Source organism: Thunnus albacares, chromosome 2, assembly GCF_914725855.1.
Source record: "Thunnus albacares chromosome 2, fThuAlb1.1, whole genome shotgun sequence".
NCBI lineage: Eukaryota > Metazoa > Chordata > Actinopteri > Scombriformes > Scombridae > Thunnus > Thunnus albacares.
Window position 1 is genome coordinate 30,479,371 of NC_058107.1, and position 23,473 is coordinate 30,502,843.

Below are 23,473 nucleotides of genomic sequence, written 5' to 3' on the forward strand. Positions count from 1 at the left end.
CGCATGCTTCAATAAAACTCCATAGTTCATGTTCTTCATTTCAACCGTTTAAAACATACTACACAAGCATGATAAATATAGTAAATATGGCACGAACAATAAGCACGTACACAGCAAACATGGTCAAAGAATGGTGTGCTCTCATGGCTCATTTGCTTCAATTTAACTATCTAAAATGCACATAGCACATGTTATAAATTTTAACCAATCACAAACCAGATCATTATTGGTCCTAATTAAGCATACTGCCATGAAACTATGGAACTGCTTATTATTCTTAGCTATTCAAATACAGCGAGATCTAAATTATTTCCAGCTATGTCTCTTTTATAAATGGCTCTAACACTCATGGAGAGGTTTTATTTTGTTATAGACAACAGAATTGTAGAAATATCATCTTATACTGTTACTGTAGCCCCCCCTGTAGGTAGAATTGTAGAAATGTTACACACTTGTGCAATGTGGCTGTATGTACAACATTCCCTAATTTGGTTGTAATCGTATCTTGCATTGAAAAGTTATCCCCATCCCTAAGTGCATCAGGCTACACCTTCAAAATGTTGTTAACCAATTACAAACAAACAGTAAGTGATACTCAAAAACAAACTTTAAGTATTTATTTGGGATCATCTAAATATGGCACGTACCAAGTTTGATGAAAATTAGATGAAATATGTGCCAAAAGAAGCAAAAAAATTGTTTACAAAAAAAATCCAAAATGGCTTACATTTTTTCTAGGCAGAAATCGGCGTGGCCTATATCAGTCGAATTGGTTTCATCCAAGGAACACACAGTGCAAATATTCTTTTGCTTCGCCTCAGGGTTCATGACTTATTAGCCAAAACGTAAAACACATAATAACTCACCACATGGTGGCGCTATTGGTACCATGTTTTAATATGTTAAGCATTTCTACATGGGACACCTGTTCATGAAATATTAATATTTTAGCACTTTTAGTTGTTAAGATTTCAACTTTCAAACATTGCTCCCATAGACTTCCATTATAAATTCCAATATTTCAAAGAATTATCCAAAATCACTGCAATCTCCTGAAGAAGTCACGTTTTGACATTTAAAAGAAGTTTCTAAAAGCCAAACAGTGCAGCAATCACACTAATTAAAAATACTGGTGTCAGCATAAAGATTCAAAATTAAAAATAAAAAAATAGTTGAAAACCTGGCAATAAGGAGATATTCTACACATTTTTATGAATCAATTGATAAATTAAATCACTGAGTTTTAAAATGCTTCTTAATCATTTGAGAAAAATGCCTCTTAAACAGCAGAACATGCTGGGCGGGGTGTGAAGGTAAGGGACGATTAAAGATGGATAAGGGACCAGTGTGTCCGGAGTCAAAGGTGTCAGCTGCTCAGGTGTCACTGGCTGGCTGTGTGAAGAGAGAGCAGAGAACAGGAGATCAACAGCTGTGGACGTATCAGATCACCGGGTGGAAAGACACATTCAGCTCTGTACCTGAACAAGACAGCAGGTAAGCTCTCTTTCCTATGTGGGTTTGATGGAAAATTAGTGGGAAAGTTTGTTGAAGGATCAAATCATGTCGTAAATATTAACACTTCTTAGTCAGAATAACCGTGAAATGTTCAAGTGATAATCAAGCAATGTGATAACATGTTTTGCTTTTGCACTACGCACAAAAAGCAGGGAGGGATAATCTAATTAACTCTTGCAAACTTTTCATGTTATATATCTGTTATGATAATATTAATTAGTATTAAGTAGTTGACTTTGCAGTGATCCGTTTAAAAAATTGTGTTTGTCAAGACATTGAAGTTAGGGAATAAATCTGAATGACAATATAATGATGCAATGTACAGTCTGTTTTGATTACAGGCAGTGAGGTGTAACACTGAGTTACTTCCACACAGATAATTGATTATCTGCTTGTTAAATAGCTCCCAAACTGAACATTGTTACTGCAGATGACTCCAAGCTCTTAATCAAAACACATGCAGCTATTACATATGATATCAGTCATTTTTTTACCGCATCTTTTCTGCATTCCAGATTTGCTGTTGTTCTAGTTACCAAGGTTTGTTATGTTTCCAGCCACTAAAATGCACAGGGGAAGGTCTTGCAACAACAGTAATTGCTTACATTTTGGGGAATCACAATAACCCTCAGCAGAAGAAGCTGCCTTGGCAATAAAAACATATACTTTTTCCGGTCTAGTTTTTCTGCTATTTACCATCTGAAATTGAGGTGCGCTCATGCATACATAGGCTATCTCAGGACATGGCTGTCTGCCTGCTGCCTCCTCTCCCAGAGGCAATCAGCCCAGCAGATGACATGGCCGCAGAATACAGCGATTGGGTTACAAATGCTGTAATTCACTGACAAGCTGTGCAGGAAACAATGGAGGTTTGTTAGCGCGAGTGGAATACTAAAGATCATTGTCATATTAATTTAGTTTCCCCTAGGTAGATTTATTTTGTTTTTAACACAAGGTCCCTGTGAGAATTGAACCCTCAACCAAGGCCGCTTTCTTGCCTGACTCTATTCATTGAGCTGCAGAACCACAGTGACTTTACAAGTTTAATGAGAAGAGGAAGTCAAAATCCATTTTCACCTGGGAACTCTCATCTCAGTACTTTATATCATCCTCAGCCTCTACTGAATTAAAAAAAAAAAAAACCTGCTCTACTTCTCCCTCCTCCCTTAAACTTAATTTAATTTCCTCACACTTCTGTCATATGATCATTGGCTAGCACTTCACATTACAGCTCAATAATAAGGTAATAATGGGATAATTTTCTCCTGGTTTCAGAAACTCTGAATTGCTTCCTACATCTCCGAATTATCATCTTACACTAATGTCTTGTTAATTACAGATGTAAGGGCATCATATCGTCAAGACCCATTTATTATCATGTTACTGTTAACATCTTTTGCTACATATTAAGAAGCTTTTCCACCATTGTTACCCTCACAGTTTTGCATCTTTATTACCTCAATGCAAAAACTGAACTCTAATATTACCAATACTTTCATCGTTATTGTTGATATGGCTGCTCAAAGCCCAGGTACTCCCAAATGTGAGCAATTTAAAGATATGTTTCTACATTTTGATAAATACATTTATTTGCTTTCTTGCTGAGAGTTAGATAAGAATATTAATCATACCATTCTCATGTCAGTAGGTGGTTAGCTTAGCTTAGCTTAGCTCACAGACAGAAAGCAGGGGGAAACAGCTAAGCCTGGCCTAAATAATTACAGTATGTAATTCCCCCCTAAAGTTGTATTCACATTACAGCAGAAAAACAAGGGTCTTGCACTTCACATTCCATGTTGGTCAGTGAAGTGATTTACCACTATGGAACTCCTGGTGGTGCTGTACTATAAGGCGTCTTCTTTATCTCCTCTGATATACCTGGTGGACTGGCTTATAAAAACCTGCTAACCGTTGGGTTTTCAGTTTTTTTGTCCATCTTTCAGTTCAAGCAGTGGTCAACAGTGGTTTGCTGCAGCCACAAAGGTTAGGGCAGCTTGGGTCAAAGTTCAATAGATTTGAACTTTCACTGCACCTCCACTGTGCTTGGTGCACCACGGACATCCGCACAGAGCCATCGCGCTGTAAAACTGTTTTTCTGCAATAATGTGAAAACGCCTTAAGGCCACTAATTGTTCTGTTTGAGCATGGATTAAATTGTTAATTTATGACTATTTTAATAAATAATTGATAATTAAGATAATAGTGAATAGATTACTTAGTGAACTACTGAACTTTAGAAGGTATGTTTAAATATTGGAGAGAGCCAGGCTAGCTGTTTCCCTCCACCTCCAGTCTATATGCTATGCTAAACTAAGCTAAGTGTCATCTGCTCTAGCTCCTACTTAAATTGATCTTCTCTTCTAACTTTAGGGAGGAAAGTGTATTTCCCAACACGCCTAACTTTTTCTTTAATATTTATTCCTCCATTCCTCCAGCAGCAATTGTTTTTTCTATGGTATTACTGTGCAATGGCAATAAATTGAATCTGCAATTTATGGTTGTTTCCTCTGTAATTACCACAAAATAATTATATTAGCCCATCATTACCATGTTATTACAAGCAGTAATTGTTCATGATAAGTAAGTGTTCATAATCATTGTAAGGTCACAGTAATATCGGCAGAGCACTGACACTTAACTCTTGGTTTCTGAAGTTTTGTGATCTATACATGTAAACATTTGAAGAACAATGTGATCGAACATATACTGTATGTTGTTGTCAGTTCAGCTGTGGGAGCATCGATGCAATGGAGTCGTATCAAAAGAAATCAATGAGAAGAAACAGGAGAAACAGCAAGACTCTCCTTCAGGATCTGTTTTACAGAGGAGTCCATGGAGGAGACAGAGATACTCCTGTAAGTGTTTAATAAGCTCCACATCTTTATTGTTGGTTGTTTAATTGCCTGAAATTGCCTTTTCCAAGCATATCAATATTGTGAATATAATTGGTAATGCATCTGGACGTCCTCTTTTGTGAATTCAAGCAGTGATTCATGATATCTTTCATCAGATCCCAGCTCAGTCTGGTAGAGATGCTAAAATGATCCACTCCATTGCCAGTCTGATCAGAGCCAAGAGCAAACTCCTTCTCCTCGAGAGTCCTGACACTGTGGAGATCTACAAGGTCAGCTGTCCTCTCTTTAACAGTATATTATTATTATTACAGTGATTGATACTCTAGATTTACTGCAAGTTGTGAGTTCCAGTTGAGTATGCTGTATTTAAGGGGGCGTGACTGAGCAGATTTGGTTTTTGGTCTGCGTTTTTTTTTACTTGTGGCTCTTAAAGTGCACAAACCAAAACCCAATCTTAATTAGAATCAAAACACTGTCATTTTTTGTAATTTACAAGTACGAACGTCCTGAAATGCTCTCCAAAAGTAACATCCAATCACTAGTGTCAACAATGGAAATAAGTTAAGGAAGATTTTGACTCAATAGTTCATATTTTTGTTGAACAAATAATTACCTTACAGTTATATTTTTGTCTGTTAGCCCAACACCAGGCACTTTTCTGACACAAAAAATACACAGACATACAACCCACACATGCAAACACTACTGTACTAAAAAAGAAATGACAAAGTAAAGAGATTGTTCATGAAAACCAAGTAACTGCTATACATAGAGAAAAAAATATGAGATGAAAGTACTCAAATGATTAAAATAAGGAGTAAAAAAAGAACAGAAAAGTGGCCGACACTTTGTAAAACTTACTCAAGGACTTTTGAGTCATGTTACTAAATTTTTAAACTTTTAAACATTGCAGTAGCTTTCGTCTTTTTGAACATCCAAAATGACCTTTTTGCTGAAATGTGCTGATTTTGTGTCCATAAAAAAGAACTCTTTCTCACAGTTAGTGGAGCAGCTCCAGCATTTTAATCTTGATTCCCTAAATTAGTGAAGCTTGATTGTCATTTCATATTGTTTTAACCGTCCAAAAGACATGGATAACATGTTAAATGTGATATACTTAACATCCCTGTAATTGTTGCATGCACCTATAGCTGGAGGGTCCAACAGGCCGTTCTAGCAGAGCTGGTAAAGATGACGTTTATCTCCCTGCCATCACAACAAAGGCTTCAAATCTTAGTTCAATGAGAGGGGCTCTGAGTCAGTCCTGCCCTTACCTGTATGACAAACGAAGAGGATCTTTCTCTTCAGTGTGCTCGCAGAGAACTGGAGGTCACGCTAAAAAACAGGTAATCTGACATCTATTTCATTCCCAGTGAATATGATCTGGCACTTCTTTTTCGCATTTAAATGTTTTTTTGCTCTCTCTTCTCTCCTCCTTCGTCATATCAGAGTAACCTAAAGGCGCAAAGAGAGGCAAAGAAATCCAACGTCACTGTGACAATGACCTACCTAGGACAAGGCCACCGGGGGTCAGGGTCGGGGTCGACTCAAGATGAACTAAAAGTATTGCAGCAAGTCAACGGAGGGGAGAATATCTGTGTCTTCAAGGGTTTGGTGACTCCAGGAGGTATGAGCTGTGAAATTTAAAGCTGTGTTGCTAGAATGTGCACAAGAGAGCGTTTAGCTTTTAAAGTACAATACATGAAAAAAAAAAATCTGTGTTAAATGTCTTTGCTATTAGGATAGTTTAAAAGATTGCCTACAGGAAAGATTAAAGTTTGACATGCAGTATTTCCAAAACTATGGGTGAGGGTAATTAGAGATGATACAATTTCACCCCCTTTTTTCACGCATTTAATTACTCATCAGCCCTTAAAGCAACATAATGTAATGACATTGATGAGCAATTTTGTCTGAGGCAGTATTGGAGTTGAACAAGAATAGAAAGCTGATAGACAACCATCACATAAAAAAAAAAAAAAAAAAAAAAAAAGTCAGCAGACAAGACATTTCATCTATGCAGCTGGTGCATGTTGATACACACTGTACAGCCGTCACCCCGGGGACCAAATCACAATATCAGGCAGGTGTAGAAGAGAGAAGATGTGGATTGCTGCTTGAAACTGCGTGTGTGTGTGTGATCTGATTACAAATCCGCTGCAGCTGTAGAAGCTGACGGAATAAAACAAAGGAGGAGCCAATGCACATAGAAGTACATTTAAAGTGGACTATACGTTTATAAAGTTTGTTTGGACTACTTAAATTATACTGATTAATGTCTCTTTTTACCTTTATCGTATTCTTGATGTTAAACTAAATATATACTGTATATTGGCTACTATATGGGATATGTAGTGTTTGTCTGCAGAGTGAAGGTTCACCATTAAGTAATGTATAATATACTAATATATAAGGCTATTTTTTAAACCAGACTGGTACATCTAGTGCCACTAACTAATGCCCTTACACATCAGAAACCACTGACTGTCAATTTATAGGCCTAAATATGATGGTAGAAGAACATAACAACAGTTCTTGTCTTGTCTTGGACTTGTGACCTTCAGTCTATTGTTCTTGAATGGGACTTGATAAGCTGTATGATTGACTGAATCTTGATTTGGTTTCCTATCAAAATATGACATATTGTATGTATATGACATATTATCAAAAATGTGAAATATAGTACGGTATGCAAGTGGTTTCCAATGTTGGGTTGTGAGATGATCAGTTAGGAAACAAAAATGACAAAACATAATTCTGCTAAACATGTTTATCTTTCTGGCTTTTCTTAAACCTGTTTAGCATATGTACAAACAAATCTTGAAGGATATGGCTGGCAATTTTCTACATTTTTCTCATTGCTGTTTTTTTTTGTTTTGTTTTTGCTTTGACCTGCCAGACTACAGATGTGAATTAGCTTGCAGCTATAATCTGGTGCAGTGCATCAAGTGGTGACATTTATGTTTTAACTGTACACTGTCCCTTTTAAATAAAATAAATGAATAAAAATTGGTAACAAATCTCATGTGCAAAGCCAAACTAACAATGTGTGTGTATCCAAAGCCTGATATATCGTAATCCTCCGTGCCGTAGACCTCTGTTGTTGTCCAAAAATAAATAACGTCAGTGAGCCACAAAACTGAGCTGGGTGACGTGTTCCTTGGCCTTGAAGAGTTCGGTCATATTAGTTTGTTTAAGAACGGCGCCAAAGACATAATAACAATAACAGTGATCACATTTTCAGTCTCCAAGAGTAGTGCTGTGTAAGTACGCCACTGCGAATGCATTGGCACGTGTTTCTATTTACAGAGCATCGCTAGCTTGTTGTGCAACATATCACAACCTCTTGACTTTATACTAAAGTGTATTAAAATAGCACAATGTAGTACAAAGTCAAGAGGTTGTGATATGTTGCATAACAAGCGAAGCACTGTAAATAGAACTGGGGATAAATATGATACATCAGGCTTTGGATATACACACAATATTGTAAATAGGATCAATGTATTCTTGGTTTGGCTCTGCATGATTTGTTGACAATAAGAAAAACACAGAAAATTGCCAGCTATGTCCTTTAAACACCAAATCCTCAAGCAAAACAGTCTGTAGTAAATCATGATTGTCACTGACTGAATGAGAAGCTTTTTGCTTTGGAGTTTCCCTCACTGGTGACTGAGAGCAGCATTGTCAGCTCAGCTGTGACACATAGTACATTGATGCCTTGTTACAAGCTTACTGAAAGACTGTGAAACTCACAGAAATAATCTTGATGCAAGACGTCAGAGAGCTGGTTTCTCAGCCATTATCCTAATAAACAGTGTATGTATAGGACTAGTTTTATACTGAACTGAGTGTAACAGTTTGAACCAGCAACAGAAAGACAGTACTAAACAGTCAGAAGCAGCACTATATCACAGCATTATGAATGGTGATGATGATCTTTGTGACAATATAATCCAAACAAGACAGATAACCACGCTGAATATGTTAAAAATGTCAAACATTACCATCTTTGTCTTTCAAGTGTGTCATAATATTTTCTCATTGTACCTTTCAGAGCAGTTCCAGTTTGTCTCTCAGAGACACAGAGGTTATCCCTTCAGCGCTACCCTGTATGTTAATGGTATCATGTTGGCCAGAATCAGCTCCTGTTGTGAGTACCGCTATGCTCCTGGCTTCCAACAGGGCAAGAAGAGCTGCTTCAGACTTGTGTGGCTGGCTGGTGGGATACCCTGTTACAGGTCAGATTTCACCCTCTGGGAGAGGAACAGCATAACATTGGCAGAAAATGTGAAATTAGTACCAGTCAAAACAGATCAGGCAAAACCATCAGTCTGCAGATATAATGTATTGTGGGGGGATAAAGGATGCATAATGCATGACACGGTGGTGGTAGGCTGTACGGTGGAGGGAAAGCAAGTCACGATGAAAGCACATTTTTCATCTTTTTCAGATGTACAAGTCTTCGAAACAAATACAGCTCCTGCCAGCAACTGAACAACGGCACAAAGGAGAACTTAATTCTCCCTCTAGAGCAGAGCCCTGGCAACGGTACAAAGCCTGGAAGTAAGTGTCTCAATTTTCCATTACTTCATAAAGCTTATTCATCAACATTTTTTTGACATTAGGCCCAATCCTTGATTTCTATGGAGTAGTTTAAAGACAAAATGGCCCACAAAGCATTTTTTCCCTTCATTTTGTCTCTAATGTCTCCAATGCAGGAACCATCGAGTCATGTTCATCATCCCCTCTGTTTATGCCCGCCAAACCAGAGAAGAAATCAGTGAGGAGGACAAGAAAACACACCAAGGAAGGTGGCGGTGGATCCACAGACAGCGAAGACCCCGCTGTAGCTGGGATTAAAGAGATCTCAAAGAAGAAGCGACACAAGGGTCAAACTAATCAGAAAGCGAGCAAAGGCAAAACAGCCGGAAATAGCAGAGGGGAAGAGGGACATGACAGCAAGGGCTCCGAGGTCTCACGGAGGTCAACAGTGACAGAAAAATGTGAAAGTCTAGCATCATCTGCCAGAGAGGAGCAGAAAAATGAGAAAACAACCAGCAATGTCTCAACGCCGCCGACAGAGAAGCTGCGATCGAACAAGACAAGCAAAGTTCATGGTGAGCACTGTTTGACTCATTTTAGCTGCTGTGTTCATTCCTGTAAGAGAAGATGGAAAAATAAAGGAGAATAAAATCTTCCACTCTTTCAAGTGGAGCTACAGACGACCTTCAGTCCATGCATGTGGTCTTTCCATTTAATATTCTTTGTGGGGGGAAAAAAATGGCAACAGGAGTATTTCTTTTTAAAGAGTCATTGCAGGATGAGGAAGCACTGACTAAGCAGAACAGAGAGAAACAGAAGGACCTGGGATCAAATGGGAAAAACAGAGATGGGGAAAGACTGAAGGACTTCTATGAAGAATGTGTGGAAATGAGTGCTGCGTTGGAGCAAGTCCCAAACAAACACAACTGGTTCAAGGCAAACAGTGAGTAAAGAAACCACAGCACAGTAGGAATGGACTGGAATCCCCCGGAGTGTTGTAACTGATTTACATAATACACTTTAGCAGAAAAGGTTGAATTTACAACAAAGTGATGAATTGAACAAAGTCTGCTTGAAGAAAGATAGATTACGTGTGGGAGAGGTTATGCAGACATTGTTCACAGACACACACACACATGCCAGCATACATAAATCTCACTGCAGTAGATCTGCTTTCTCTATTGAACCAAGTGAATTTTAGATTTTTATTATTTACAATCTCACATCAACAGTAGGTATCAATATGTACACTTGGCATAAAGAGAGACAGTTTTATTGTGGCTGAGTTGGTTTTTTTTTTTTTCTCTCTCTGTATGCCAAGTTCTGGAGAGGTGCCGGCTCCAGAAGAGGTTGTCATCATGCCCCAAAGCTTCAGGCTCAGATGTGGAGCTCAGTGCAGAAAGTGACACTGTCCTGCAGCCTGATGGGGAGCCAGACAAAGAAGAGGACAAGGCCAGCCAGGGCTCTGGCGAAGAAGAGCCTGTTAAAGAACAAGACCTGCAGGCACAGGTGTGTGTCCAACACAAATTATTGCGGTGAATCTTTGTTTTTGCCAGAAAAGCTCTTAGTGTTAAATTACTGGCAAAACTCCCTGGAAACAATCACATTCCTGTGTATGCAGCTGTGTTAATTTGTGTCAGTGCTGAAAGTTTAATTGACAAATAATATAACTGATTGTCACTATAAAAAATAATTTCCTTTTAATACATTTCTCATCAGTGTAAAGATAAATGCATACAGTACCATGCACAGACCATGTTTTTCCTGTTTGCATACCGATTATTGAGTTTTACAGCTTATAGTATAAAATAGCAATATACTGCTGCAGAAAAAAAGGTTTTTAATAAGCATAAAAATATCCCAATGCAAACGGCAATTTTTAATTTGAATAAGATGATGCAGTTTAAAAGGGATGGATGCATTTCAGTGTCAGTGTGTTTAATGATTTTACACTTCACAATGTTTGATACATATTTCAGTAACTTAACCTGAAAAGGGCATTATGCCATATGTAACATTTATTTGATTAGCAAAAAGTTGATTATTGAACTATAAAATCATTTAAAGCTAATGGATTATGCCATTATTAGAAGATTAATACACAAACGGTTGTAACAAATGGTCACTGAGCGTTATCTGGGTCAGGCAGGAATTTGGCTCAGTCATATCCATCATGATGAAAAAGTTTCCAACAGTTCCTGAAAAATTCCTCAAGGTCTAGCAAAGTGGCACAGTGGATGTGGCCGGCAGCCAGACCATATGTCTCTCTCTACTCTCACCTCGACTCAGTGTTTAGAAAACCTCCAGCACCTGTCCCGCTCACATCTCATTCCCAGCCAGCACATTTTGGTGCTTTGCTGCTGTCACGCACAAACAGTAAACACTGTACGTTTGCAATACTCTAAAGTCTGAATAGAGGAAAAAAATAATCCGCCTGTGCAACAAAACTTTCTGTATTTTACAAATAAACAGCATGATAGAAACTTGTTGTCTGGTGGTTGAGGTGAACTACAAGTTAGATGAGATATTTCTATTTGTATCACTTCTTCATAGAGTTGCATCATCATGTAGGAGATCATATTGTACCAGGAGCAAAACATATTTTTAAAAAGTATTTTCTAACTTGAACAACATTTTTTCATAGTTCTACAACCCTTGGCCTCATGAAATCCTTGCGAGCCAAGTGGATAAACTCTCAAATGCATACCAATCATTTTTTTCCAGTCAAAAGACGACCTTTTGTAAATATGTCTGAACTTTTGGAAATGAAAGTCTCGCACCAAACCAAACCGAATCCAACAATAACAGCACTATTCAAATGCCCTTCTGACTTTATTTTGGTTTGTCACTGTAGCTGGAAGCGATGATGACAGTCCTGAGCACATCTGATGAAGTGGAGCAGCTGGTTCTGAGGAACACGGGCCTGACAGACGACCTTCTGCTGGGCCTGGCGGGGGCCTTGAAGAGCAGCTTGTCGGAGGTCACGCTGCTCAACCTCAACCTCAACCTCATCGGCCCATATGGTGCTCACATCCTGCTGGACGTTCTGAGAGTGAAGCCTCAGGTCAAAAGTTTACAGTAAGTCTCAGCTTTCTTACTCTAAACTGATCCAAGTTACATTAAAATCTGACTCGGAAACACGCTGAATAACATGACTTAGAAAAGAAAATAACAGGATTGAAGAGACAGTGAGAAGCAAATCCAAGGATGGCCTTTTCTTCAGAATATAAAATCTTAGCCTTCCACCGTTGAATTATATAATCCTTGACATTTATGTGAAGAAATGCCCCCACTGCTTTACATTTCTGAGTTATTTCATATGCACCACATACAGTAAATGTCAGAGTGTTAGGCTTAGAGACATATTGACAGAAACTTAGGGTGCAGCTGACATACATTAGATGCAGTGCAGTCCATGCACAGCTGGTATCACATACAGGACAAGAATAGTGTGTTTAAAGGACATTTTAGGAAATACGTTTATTTGTTTTCTGGCGTAGAGTTACAGTAGATGAGGAAACTGATGCCACTCTCACATGTGTCCGTTAAATATGAGACTAGAGCTAGCAGCTATTTGCTTGCGGTACCTTAGCACAAAGACTGGGAATGGGAAAGCAGTTAGCCTGGCTCTGTCCAACAGTAACAAAGTCTACCAGCACCAGTCATCTGATGATGACTGATTAACACATTGTATCTTGTTTGTTTAATCAAACAATATAAAATCCTGGAGTGTAAAAACAATTGGCTGTTTCACAAGGAAGGTTATGTGTCAGACTAATTCTTGGCACTGGGCATTTGCCAGACAGCCAGTGACAGCTCCCAGCCAGGAATTAGGCTGTTTCCAGTCTTAGCTTCTGCACCAAGCTAATCTTTGGCTGGCTGTAGATTATATTTAATCAGATATGATGTGACATGAGAGTGGTATCAATCCTCTCATCTAACTCTCTGCTGGGAAGTGAATAACATATTTACCAAAATGCTGAACGATTTCTTTGTTGTGCACTGCAGATCGAATATGTCACTCTAAGGGGCAAAATTGTTCATACAATGATGATGAAAATGCATGCATATATTTCCCTGCATACATCATCATCCATAACTGTGGTGCAATTAAGCAACTTTTCATTTGAATAAAGATTCCCTATATGTTAGACTCAATAACAGGGAAGTGTGTACAAAATCACAGACATGAAGAATCTTTTGATTAGATGTAATTCTAGCCATGAAAATATCACAAAGTTTCAATGAAGCTGCAGAACAACCAAATACAAAACCTGTAAGTGACTTTTTTAGACAGTTGGAAAAAATGTTTGTTGTAACTTTTAATGGAAAACTTAACATTATGGTACAACTGGCTTTCTTTTGAGATGAGCAAGTCATGAAGGAATCCAAACAAATCGCCATGGTTACCACTTTTTTTCCCCCTATCTACAGCTTGTTTGGAAACAAACTGCGTGACCATGGAGTGCTGACCCTGCTGAATGGAATAGCCGAGTTGCAGGAGCAAACAGTAAGAGCTGCTGCCGCCATCCAACAGGCAATGCTTTTCTCATCGGAGCAGAACATGCTAACTCACCTCCCTGCTGGGTGGAGCTCTGTCAGGGTTTTTGCAATTTTGGAACTGGATATCGGAGGAAACAGCTTGAGCAGCGACGGGGTGAAGGTGTTAGCATCATATTTAAGGCATCATTCGCATCTGCAGTACTTAGGGCTGGCTCAGACAAGTGGCGCTGACCTCGCAGCTTGGAAGGAACTTTTCGACAGCCTCAGAGGAAACAGCTCACTAACACAGATCATTCTAGATGAGAACAACTTGGGAGACCCCGGGGTCAGACTGCTGGCCGACATGTTGAGAGTGAACATGAGCGTGCGGCAGTTGGACCTGGACAGGAACGGCATCAGCGACGTGGGAGGAAACGACATCATGGGGGCGCTGCTTTGCAGGACGCAGTTTCCCCTGAGGCATCTGAGCCTTCAGGATAACAACATCAGCGCAGGGCTCATGAGTAGGATACAGGAGGAGGTAAAATATAAATGAAATCACGCAGGAGTGGAAAAATGCCCTCGCAAACTATGAGAACCCATGTAACATAATAAACAAAGGGCTTGCTTAAGAATTCACAGGATCTTCAGTTTACATTTTGAGGTCAGAGAGGAAAACACTGACTCATTTGACTTGTTTGACCTTCAAACACACACACACACACACACACACACACAAAGATCTCTTCTTTCCTGTACCTGGGTGGCCCTACTAACAAATGCTGCATCTTAGTTTAGCCCAAACAGGTAGTGTAGGAGTCATGTTTGCTTTAGGGCTGCACTGTGGTCTGGATGCATTTTCAAAGAGCTCTCGATGAACTGAACCTTTCTTCTTTGTGGTGAGGTTACATCCTCACCTTGAGTTTTTTTTTTCTTTCTCCTTCTTCTTCTTCCCACCAGCGTTACCCCTCATGACTCCACACCTCCTTCTTTTCTAAAACTGACTCCAGCTCAAGCCTCACTGATCCCTCTGTCATTTTATTGAATAATTTGCTGCCCCCTGACAAAAAAGAAACCACGGTGATTCATTCCACCCACAGTATTTACAGGTCATGGATGACTAACACACCACTTTTTTTTTTTTTTTCTTTTTTTTTCCATAGTACATTTCAGCAGCCATCATCAGATCCCCTTCTGTACTTCTAAAAATCAAAAGAGAGTTATGGACAGCTAAGCCATGCCACGTCAACTACCCTCATTTTGTCCTTCTTGTCTCTTCATGTGCTAGACAGTGCCTCTATTCAGAATATAAACATGAACGAGGAAAAAAAAAAAAAAAAAAGAAAAACTAGGGCAAATTCATCTGAATTTTAGGCTCGTCATCTCATTGTTCTATCAACACCGACATTCTGAGAATAACTGTACCTGTGATCAAAGCTTGTCAAAGTGGTAATTATCTCCTCCTCTCAGGGCTGCTAGTAGTGATTCTGCTGAAACCAATCCCTCCATATTTCATCTGAGGTCTTCGCGAATTCCTTTCTGTGGAACCCTGATAAAGACGCTCTCCGAAGCCCTGAGAGGATGACAGATAAATGAGACTGCCGCACCTGAAGATTGCATCTGCAGAAGTTATCCCGCTCTAGTATCAGAGTGCATATGCTGATATTTGTGGTGCACATTTAAAACTCTATACAGCAAAGTAAAGATGTCTCATTTTGTGAGATCAATTCCGCTTTATAGTCCAGCAGATGATATACAGACTGAATGTTGTTACCGGCACTGCAAAGAGTACACAAAGTTGTTTCTTCTCTTTGTGATAGTTGATCTACTAAGATCTAAACAGCCACATTTGTACTAGGTTGAATACAGAACTAAGTGGTACACCATCATGCCTGGCTGAGCAAAGTCCCACAAACAAGAGCTGCACTGTAACTCATCGACTCCTTCGATAAGGCCTTCATGCTTCTCTGTTACAAGTAAAACTCAGATCAGTAACCTCGTTGTTCGTCTGCTAATGTTATCTTTATCTGGCCTGAAACAAATCCCACAGTGTTACAAGCCTCTTTCAACTGCTTTTCCAAAAACAAGGTCTTCAGTCAGTGAAGCTCAATCTGTAAGGAATTTGCAAGTTTGCTCAAGAAACAGTTTCCCCTTTCAGGCCGTGTAGGATACTGTACTGTATCGCTTGGTTTACTGTATCTCTTGGTCTGAAATAATCAGGTTAAACACACCAATCATCAGTGGTTTCCTGATAAGAACTAGTATTTATGATTTACAGGTGAACAGATAATTTACTTTAATCTTTGTAAACCAAAGAATTATTCCTTTATACAGCAAAGTAGCAGAGATACATCTGATACATGGTTATACAGGGGTTAAGTTTTAGATAACTGATTCAGTGCTGCGGGGAAAAGGGAAAGTCTTGGGAATTGAGTTTCTTGACTTTGACTTGCGGCAAAAACAAAACAAATGAAGTGAACAATGGTTACCTAGCCTCATGGGAAGTTCAAGGATTCAGGCTTCCTTTAAGTTTCCTGGGCAAGGTAATACAATTTATTTCCACTTACAACACATAAAGGGTCACTGTCTGTTTGCAGGGCCATTAACTTTTGATGTCTTTGTACCTCTGGATACACAAAGGTAGGTAAAACTTTTTTTTTTCAACTTTAAGTGCACTTTTAGCTGTGCTAGCGATGTGGCTCTAGGGATGGTTGGTTTGGTCCACCACTTTGGTCCAGACATATATCTCAGTAACTATTAGATGGGCTGCCATGGAATGTCATACAGATATCCATCGATCGGTCAATGATCCCCTGACTTTCCTCTAGCTCCACCATTAGGTTTGCATTCTTTATTTTTAGTGAAATGTCTCAACAACTATTGGATGAATTTGATTTCACATGAGGTGCAGATATTCAGTCTTTCAGGTGACCTTGGTCATACCTTGACTTTTCATCTAGCGCCACCAACTGGTCAAAGTTAAACTAATAACATTCTGATCAGCCTCAGCTGTACTTTGTGTTGTTATTGTGTTTGTACCTAAATACAGTCTCACAGAGCTGCTAGCACGGCCTCAGACTCTGTCTTGTTAAATCTGCAGAAGTGGAAGAAGTGTTCAGATCCTACTTGGGTAAAAGTATCAATACAACAATATAAAATACTTCATTACAGGTAAAAGTATGGTATTAAGTACTGACTTGAAAATGTCTGTATAGGTAGTAACAGTTAAAGTATTCACTCTTCGGCAGAATGGTTCCCGTCAGTCTCACATTCACATACTGTATATTATATGATTGAAGTAATACTACCGATACATATAGATGGGCAATATGATATATACTGTAAATGACACACATTAAGCCAAACGTAGCAATACTAGATTCACTTTTTTTTTTTGATGTGATGAAGTACTTTGATTATTCATGTATTTAATTCACCAGATGAGCCAGTGAAACAGACAAAGTGATCTGGTTATTTCATTTACTGTATATATGGTTTCTCAATTTAATCAATCAATTGAAAGATACATCATGATAGAGTACATATCAATATCATTATATAAATTAGAGTGAAACAACATGCCATCCATATCACAATCCCCTACTGATGCATGAATGTGTAAGTTTAATGTTGTAGCTGGTCAAGGTGAAGCTAATATGAACTACTTTATAGACTGTTGGGTAGTTTAGTCTATAAAAATGAATCATGTTTTGAATGTCAGATCTACAAAATCAAGTCAAGTCAGTTTTATTTATACAGCACCAAATCACAACAGAAGTTATGCCAGGGCACTTTTCATATAGAGCAGGTCTAGACCACAGTCTTTAATTTACAGAGACCAAACATTCTCCCATGAGCAAGCACTTGGCGACAGCGGCAAGGAAAAACCCCCTTTAATGGGAAGAAACCTCAAGCACAACCAGGGTGGGTGGGCAGCCATCTGCCTTGACCGGTTAGGTCTTCTGACTAGTAACTAAAGCTGTCAAATAAATGTAGTGGAGTATAAGGTACAGTATTTGTCTCTGAAATATAGTGGAGTAGATTGAAATGTAATGTTAAATGGAAATAAACTATAAACTATGCACTAACATGTGCATCAAAATTGTACTTAAGTAAAGAACTTGAGCAAATGTACTTTCCACCAAGCTAAATCTGTATATGTGTAAAACATGTATAATAAAAACCAACTTGAAAATTGTAACTGGGACAAAGCAGCCTTTATATAGACATTCAGAAAGGTTGTGATTTAATACATTCCCAAATAGAGTCACTGAGGCTACCCTACTGCGTCATTTCCACCAACGCCTAAATTAACAGCAAAGTGTGCCGGGAGAGACTGTGTTCACTTTGAGGACTTGTGCCATGAACACAGTCTGCGTCAGTGTATGACATGAAGGGGTGTATGTTTGTGTACACTGAGCCTGTTTTCAGCCAACATTTAGAAACCAAGGCGGTGTGTTTGTGTTTACGGAAGCCCAGGGGCGGTGGACCTCTGTCAGAAAACAGCAAACCCTCTGTTAGGTGTGCTCTGTACTGACCGTAGGCACATGCTAATTTGTTTTGTCTAGTCTGTCCAAATCTGATGTGCAGCATGACCAATGGAGGCTGTTTGTTGTTAATTCAAATATATTTTCTCATGTGGGGACACGCTGCAAGCCCTGAAACATTGCCTGGCTTTGTAGCTGGATAATTAGGATTGCTCTGTTTGCCAACTGGAGCAGTGAAGGATTAATTTATGAAAATAAAAAGCTTATCAGGTAAGTTACAGCACTCACAGGAAACCTATGATTAATTGCAGCATCAAGATCTTTGTCTTCATCTCCTCAACTGTTGCAGTAAACAATGAGAAGAGAGCAGGAAGTTCATGTTGGCTCATACTTTCCACACAAAAGCATAGCAGAGGATGGATGTCGAAAGGCCTGGCTGAGGATGAGAGTGAGGGTTTCTAGATCTGTGAGATGTAGCGCTGCTGTGAGATCTCATCGTGGGGCTTCTTCATAACGGATCCCTTTTTATCATCCAGAATAGGAGAGTAATTTATAGACTGGTTACTGCTGTGATGATGACACATGCAAAGCTACAGTTACAGAAATTTTTTACACTTCTATAAAATTTATTTTCTGTCACCAATGGTTCAGTTCACCAGACAGAGCCATAATCAAGAGTATCTGTGAAATGAATTTCATTGGATCTTGTAGACTAAGCAAATCTGTCTGCCGAGGTTTGCTGTGGATTTAAAATGATTTTTCTTTATTTTTTTTTATTCAACCAGGTAAGTTCTATTGTGGTTGGAAACTTCTTTTGCATAGAAGACCTTCTCAAGATGGCAGCATAAAAAGTTGCAGATGAAACACTACAAAATAAGCCAACAGATAAAGAAGTTATGATTATACTAAGAAGACTAAAATAAACTGAATTGAGTACTAACAAAAACATTTTTGGATTGACACCTTCAAATTTGAACATGATTATTCCAAAATGTTTGAAAAGTAGTAATTGTATTTTACTCACCTCAAACTGGGAAAGTTAACAGCATTTTGACCATCATGAAGCACTGAATAAAAGTGAAATAATTAGCTTCTTTAAGGACAGGGGAATTCAGGTGCTAGCTAGCTAATCAGCTAATTCAATTTTAGCTGGTTAGTTAGCCAGCACTGTTAACGTTAACTTACACTATTTAGCTCTTGACTTTGTAAAAAATCTCCATATGTCCATCCCATTGTATAGGATGCATATCAGTGCTGCAAATTTGTTTTGACAAAAACAATAAAGGCAATAGCAATAAAAGGCATAGTCACTGAGGGATGTCTATCATAAGAGCAGTGGATTATGTGACTAACAGTCTGTGAAATACTGCGTAATAAAGGGCCTACTCAACCATAGTTGTTTTATCAGTCTAACCCTACTGTCCTTAAACTCTCCAGATTATAAACAACTCCATGTTCAGTGCACCCTGCATTGCCACATTCACTTCAGGATGTGACACAGCATTATGATGATGGTGAATGAAAAGTTTTAGAGTCCGCTCCTGGAACAATGGCTCCTGCTGCTGTTTGACATTTGGCAGAAAGAGCAGCTTTTCAATATGGATTATTCATCAGCGGTTTGATCCTCCACTCAAATGTCACCACAACAATGCCTCTGACTTGGCAGCAGCGTCTGTCTTTCTGCAGCTCCACGGGGTAAGGAATTGGCAATAATTACCACATCTAATGTGGCCGTCAGAAAGATTCAGACTGTGCTCAAGCGCTTTTGCTTTTCACATTATTATGATTACCATTTAAATTTGTAAAGGAAGAAATGAGAATCTTGGCTTACCACATCACTGCAATGTTGTGCCTTAGCTGTATGCTCTGACTTGTGACGTCTTCAAAATAAGCTGTAAAGAGGCCGAATGCAGGAAATAACTGCTGCAGCATAACATGGGGTCTCAGATGACTGATGGATCTGGATTCAACAGACTTGAGGCCACAAAGAAAATATCCAATGCATTTACTTAACAAGCAGCTTGACCCCAAAACATGTCAGGGATCAACTATTACATCACTTGTTATTTGCTTGGAACAGGCTGTCATGTAACCTCGATTTGTGCTGTAAAACTAAAAAGTTTATCAAAATATTCTAATTTGTACTGGAGAAGCAGAACCCTCTTCCTGATTTGTGCCATAAAGCAATCTGTTTTTGTGCTTTAAAGGCAGAATCAGACCCGGTGGCATACAATGTAATTTTTTTTTTAAAAAAGGGTGATTTCACTGATTTTCAAGTTGATTCCTATTGTTGTAATGTGGGAAATGCCTATATATGAATGACATTAAACTTTCCTCTTCCCAAGATGAAGAGGAAACTTCCCTGTATTAACGATCTGCCTTTGGCTCCAACACTTACTTTCCAACACTTAGAAGACATACTTTTTACAATTTTGAACACAATTGCACAACATAGATGACCTAATCTTAAGAAATCATCCTATTTACAGTGGTGAAATTCCTCTGTAAGTATTCAAACCTGTTTTAATTGATTTTTTGGCCACTTGAGGGCAGCGCAAGATGCTGTGGACACATCATTGATTAATTATCCCTTTTTAAAGTTGATATGCTGACCTTATTTAGACATCCAGCAAATACATACACTCTCCTTTTAGATCTGTTTCGTCTCCACCACCAGGACGATATTTGGTTATTCAGCTATTAAATGCTCCACTATGTTAACAAGCTAGCTGTTGTTTGATACTGAGCAGGTAGCATACAGTAGGTTTACCAAAGCTGCCTTCTGTGCCTGAAAACAAAGTGACAGTGGAAGGAGTGAGCCAAAACTAAAATTGTGGCAGTAAAAAAGAAAAAAAAAACAAAGAATGAGCTGCAAGACTTTATGCCACAAATTTCACATTATATGTAGTAATTCACAACTTACGTAGTAATTTGATCAATTTTTAATATTCAAATATAAAACAGCTTTAAAGAGGAAATGTGTGGCAAATGTATTGGCTGTAAGTCTTATCTGATCTTTTCTTTCTTTTCAATTGTTTTTCTTTACAAATAATCAATTAATTTTCAACATTCATTGATTTATTCTTAGCAAAATGTGGCATGAAGTACCTTTAAATACTTCCTCATAGTTTAGTTATCAGGCTTTAAATAGTTTCATACCCTATGAAAAACATTAAAGAATCTGTGTCCATATTCACCCACCCATATTCATTCATGTGTTTATTTAATTATTCGAGCTGTTGGTTAATCAATTGAGGTCAGTAACTGTTATGTTACCATTAAGGTCAAAACACTCCTCTAATTAGAAGCTTCACATTTTCAACAACATATTATTAACAGAGAGAGATACTGTTATGTCACTCTAAATTTGGACTTACCTAACATGAATGAATAGGACGTTCTTCTAAATTTCCTGTTGTAATGTATGGAATGGGTAAACAGAGCACCAGGGCATGCTCTTATTGAATCCAGCTGTGCCTGGACAGAGATTGCCGCATTCAGCTGGCCCCAGTTCCCCAAGACATGAGAGTAAAACAAAAGACCCTGTGTTTATCAGACAAGAGTTTCCATCACGGAAGGATACTTGTGCTATTTTTTAAGCTCATATTTTGAGGCCTCATGTAAAAATAGATGAGGAATAATCTAAAATTATCACAATCCCCTCAGATCTTTTGTTTGTACTAATCTCAAAAATTACATCCACATCCAATGGAAAAAATAATCACTTGGACTCTGCACAACCAAATGTTGCTCATGAATAATGTGACTGCTATATTAACTAAAGATGATTCATATGGATATGGTATAGGGATGCTAGTTACATTGACACTGCCTGTCTGCAGGAAAATCCTCTAATTTCCTGCAGACGCTGAACTTCTAATATCCATCGTAATGTCGGGGTATACAGGCCAGCTGACTTCTATTACCCACCACTGGTCTGGAGTAAAAACAGTCACAGCGCCTATCCACACCTGTCTATGGTTACAGACGGGGTCCAGGATGGCAGTCACATGTGATGAGTGGAAGAAAATCAACTCATAAAACACTAATAGAAAAACTTGCCTCCGGATCTCTTTTTAAAAAAAAAAAAAAAAAAAAAAAAAAAGAAGCTAGTCTGTATAATTTCTCTTTCCATCAGAGCTCATTCGTGGTTTCCATGAAACAGGATTTTGGCCTCAATACGAGATGGAAGGCCTTTGCTTGGATTGGAAGGAGACTCGTGTTGAACTGCTGTCAGGTAGGAAATCGGTGATAAAATTGCGCTGCTCTTTCCTCCAGGCGCAGTGTCCCATAGGCCAACATGAAAAGAGTTCTCAAACTTTTTGAAGTCAAGGACCACCATGATGATAAACTGTACACTATATCAAACCACAAAACCCTATGTGTCCCAAGGAACCGTATCTTGGAAGACTTGACATAACAATTACGTAACTTTCTACAGCCTATGTTAAATAGTTAAGGAAGAACTAGTGGCTTTACTCTTTTCTTTTAATATTGTGCATTAAAGTCTGTTGTCAGCAAATTCCATGAAAATACCAAAATCAACAATGAATTGTTTCTGCTAAGAAGTATTGCCTGAAATAGCTTACTCCTCTGTGCCGTAGACCTAAACTGTTGTCCAAAAACAAATAAAACCACATCAGTAAGCATATTTATTTATTACCATGAACATGAACATTGCAGTTTCTTTTAAGTCTATCCCACAGGGTTAAATTGGGATTTGTTATGTGGGGGGGCTCTGTGGTTTCAAAGTTGCCATGGGCGCACATGTGTGTTCCCATAGACTACAAAATGTGATTGATATCTATCCAAGCTCCTCTGCTCCTCTCTCCTGTCCAATCTGCTCTGCTTGTCTTTCATCACCTGACCTGTCCTGCTCAACTTGGCATTTAAATAAGGAGAGCTGACAAAGGAAAAGAAAAAACTTAATATTAAGTGAAAGCACTGATGACAATCTGACACCAGATTGAAAATGAGCCAAGGGACAATAAACTTGAACTAGCTTGGCCATTCAATTTGGTGCTTTTATATCAAGAAATGAAATCACCTAGTGAACATATTACAGAAGATACAAATGGCTTTGGCACATGTGCCTTAGCTAAGCTAGATCAGAAGTGATGTCTAACATACCTTTTGAAGAAGTCTGTAAGCTTCCTCCTCTTTGCTTCACTCATTTCTACACATAACTTTAACTTCTGAAACTTTGAAATTTAAAGGAATTAAATTTATGCAACACCTTATCTAAATGAAAATAGGGGTGAGAGAGCATAATAAACTTAATTTAAACGAAGCCTTGTTCCTATGAGAGGCAAGACAAAGACCAAGAGCTAGTTCCTTTTTATTAATTAATGTGAAAGCTAGGAAATAGTCGAACTAGCCTGCATTATCTAGACATATGTAATTTGAGTTGCTCTGAAATTCTGCTCAAACCACAATTGTCTTGACAGTGCTGAGAGATTTCAATACATGCTAACTTGATTGACAGTTTAACTTGAACTACAGCTTGCCAGCTAGCTTAATGTAACAGCGAACTGCCAAAGACTGGAGGAAACCTGCTGCAATCAATCATATCATTTTGTAAAATCGAAA

General features: G+C 38.5%; 2 protein-coding genes across 2 annotated transcripts; both read left to right on the forward strand.

Annotated features, from left to right (window-relative positions):
- The first annotated feature begins 3,873 nt into the window (after positions 1-3,873).
- LOC122971514 lies at positions 3,874-6,050 on the forward strand. Its single transcript, XM_044338214.1, has 4 exons — positions 3,874-4,370; positions 4,526-4,639; positions 5,522-5,716; positions 5,820-6,050. Exons 1-4 carry the CDS (start codon positions 4,263-4,265, stop codon positions 6,015-6,017), a joined length of 615 nt encoding a protein of 204 aa, XP_044194149.1. The 5' UTR covers positions 3,874-4,262; the 3' UTR covers positions 6,018-6,050.
- Positions 6,051-8,237: 2,187 nt separating this feature from the next.
- LOC122966127 lies at positions 8,238-15,921 on the forward strand. The gene is made up of 7 exons (XM_044330126.1): positions 8,238-8,611; positions 8,824-8,936; positions 9,092-9,490; positions 9,682-9,858; positions 10,237-10,424; positions 11,770-11,993; positions 13,350-15,921. The coding sequence occupies exons 1-7, from the start codon at positions 8,292-8,294 to the stop codon at positions 13,951-13,953; spliced, it is 2,025 nt and encodes a 674-aa protein (XP_044186061.1). The 5' UTR covers positions 8,238-8,291; the 3' UTR covers positions 13,954-15,921.
- The last annotated feature ends 7,552 nt before the right edge of the window (positions 15,922-23,473 follow it).

Excerpts from the sequence above, each read along its gene's own strand:
- LOC122971514 (XM_044338214.1), top strand. The coding sequence starts at position 4,263 with ATGGAGTCGTATCAAAAGAAATCAATGAGAAGAAACAGGAGAAACAGC. Across the intron at positions 4,371-4,525 it reads GAGGAGACAGAGATACTCCT|ATCCCAGCTCAGTCTGGTAG; the intron begins GTAAGTGTTTAA and ends ATCTTTCATCAG. Across the intron at positions 5,717-5,819 it reads GAGGTCACGCTAAAAAACAG|AGTAACCTAAAGGCGCAAAG; the intron begins GTAATCTGACAT and ends TCGTCATATCAG.
- LOC122966127 (XM_044330126.1), top strand. The coding sequence starts at position 8,292 with ATGAATGGTGATGATGATCTTTGTGACAATATAATCCAAACAAGACAG. Across the intron at positions 8,937-9,091 it reads CAACGGTACAAAGCCTGGAA|GAACCATCGAGTCATGTTCA; the intron begins GTAAGTGTCTCA and ends TCTCCAATGCAG. Across the intron at positions 9,859-10,236 it reads CAACTGGTTCAAGGCAAACA|TTCTGGAGAGGTGCCGGCTC; the intron begins GTGAGTAAAGAA and ends CTGTATGCCAAG.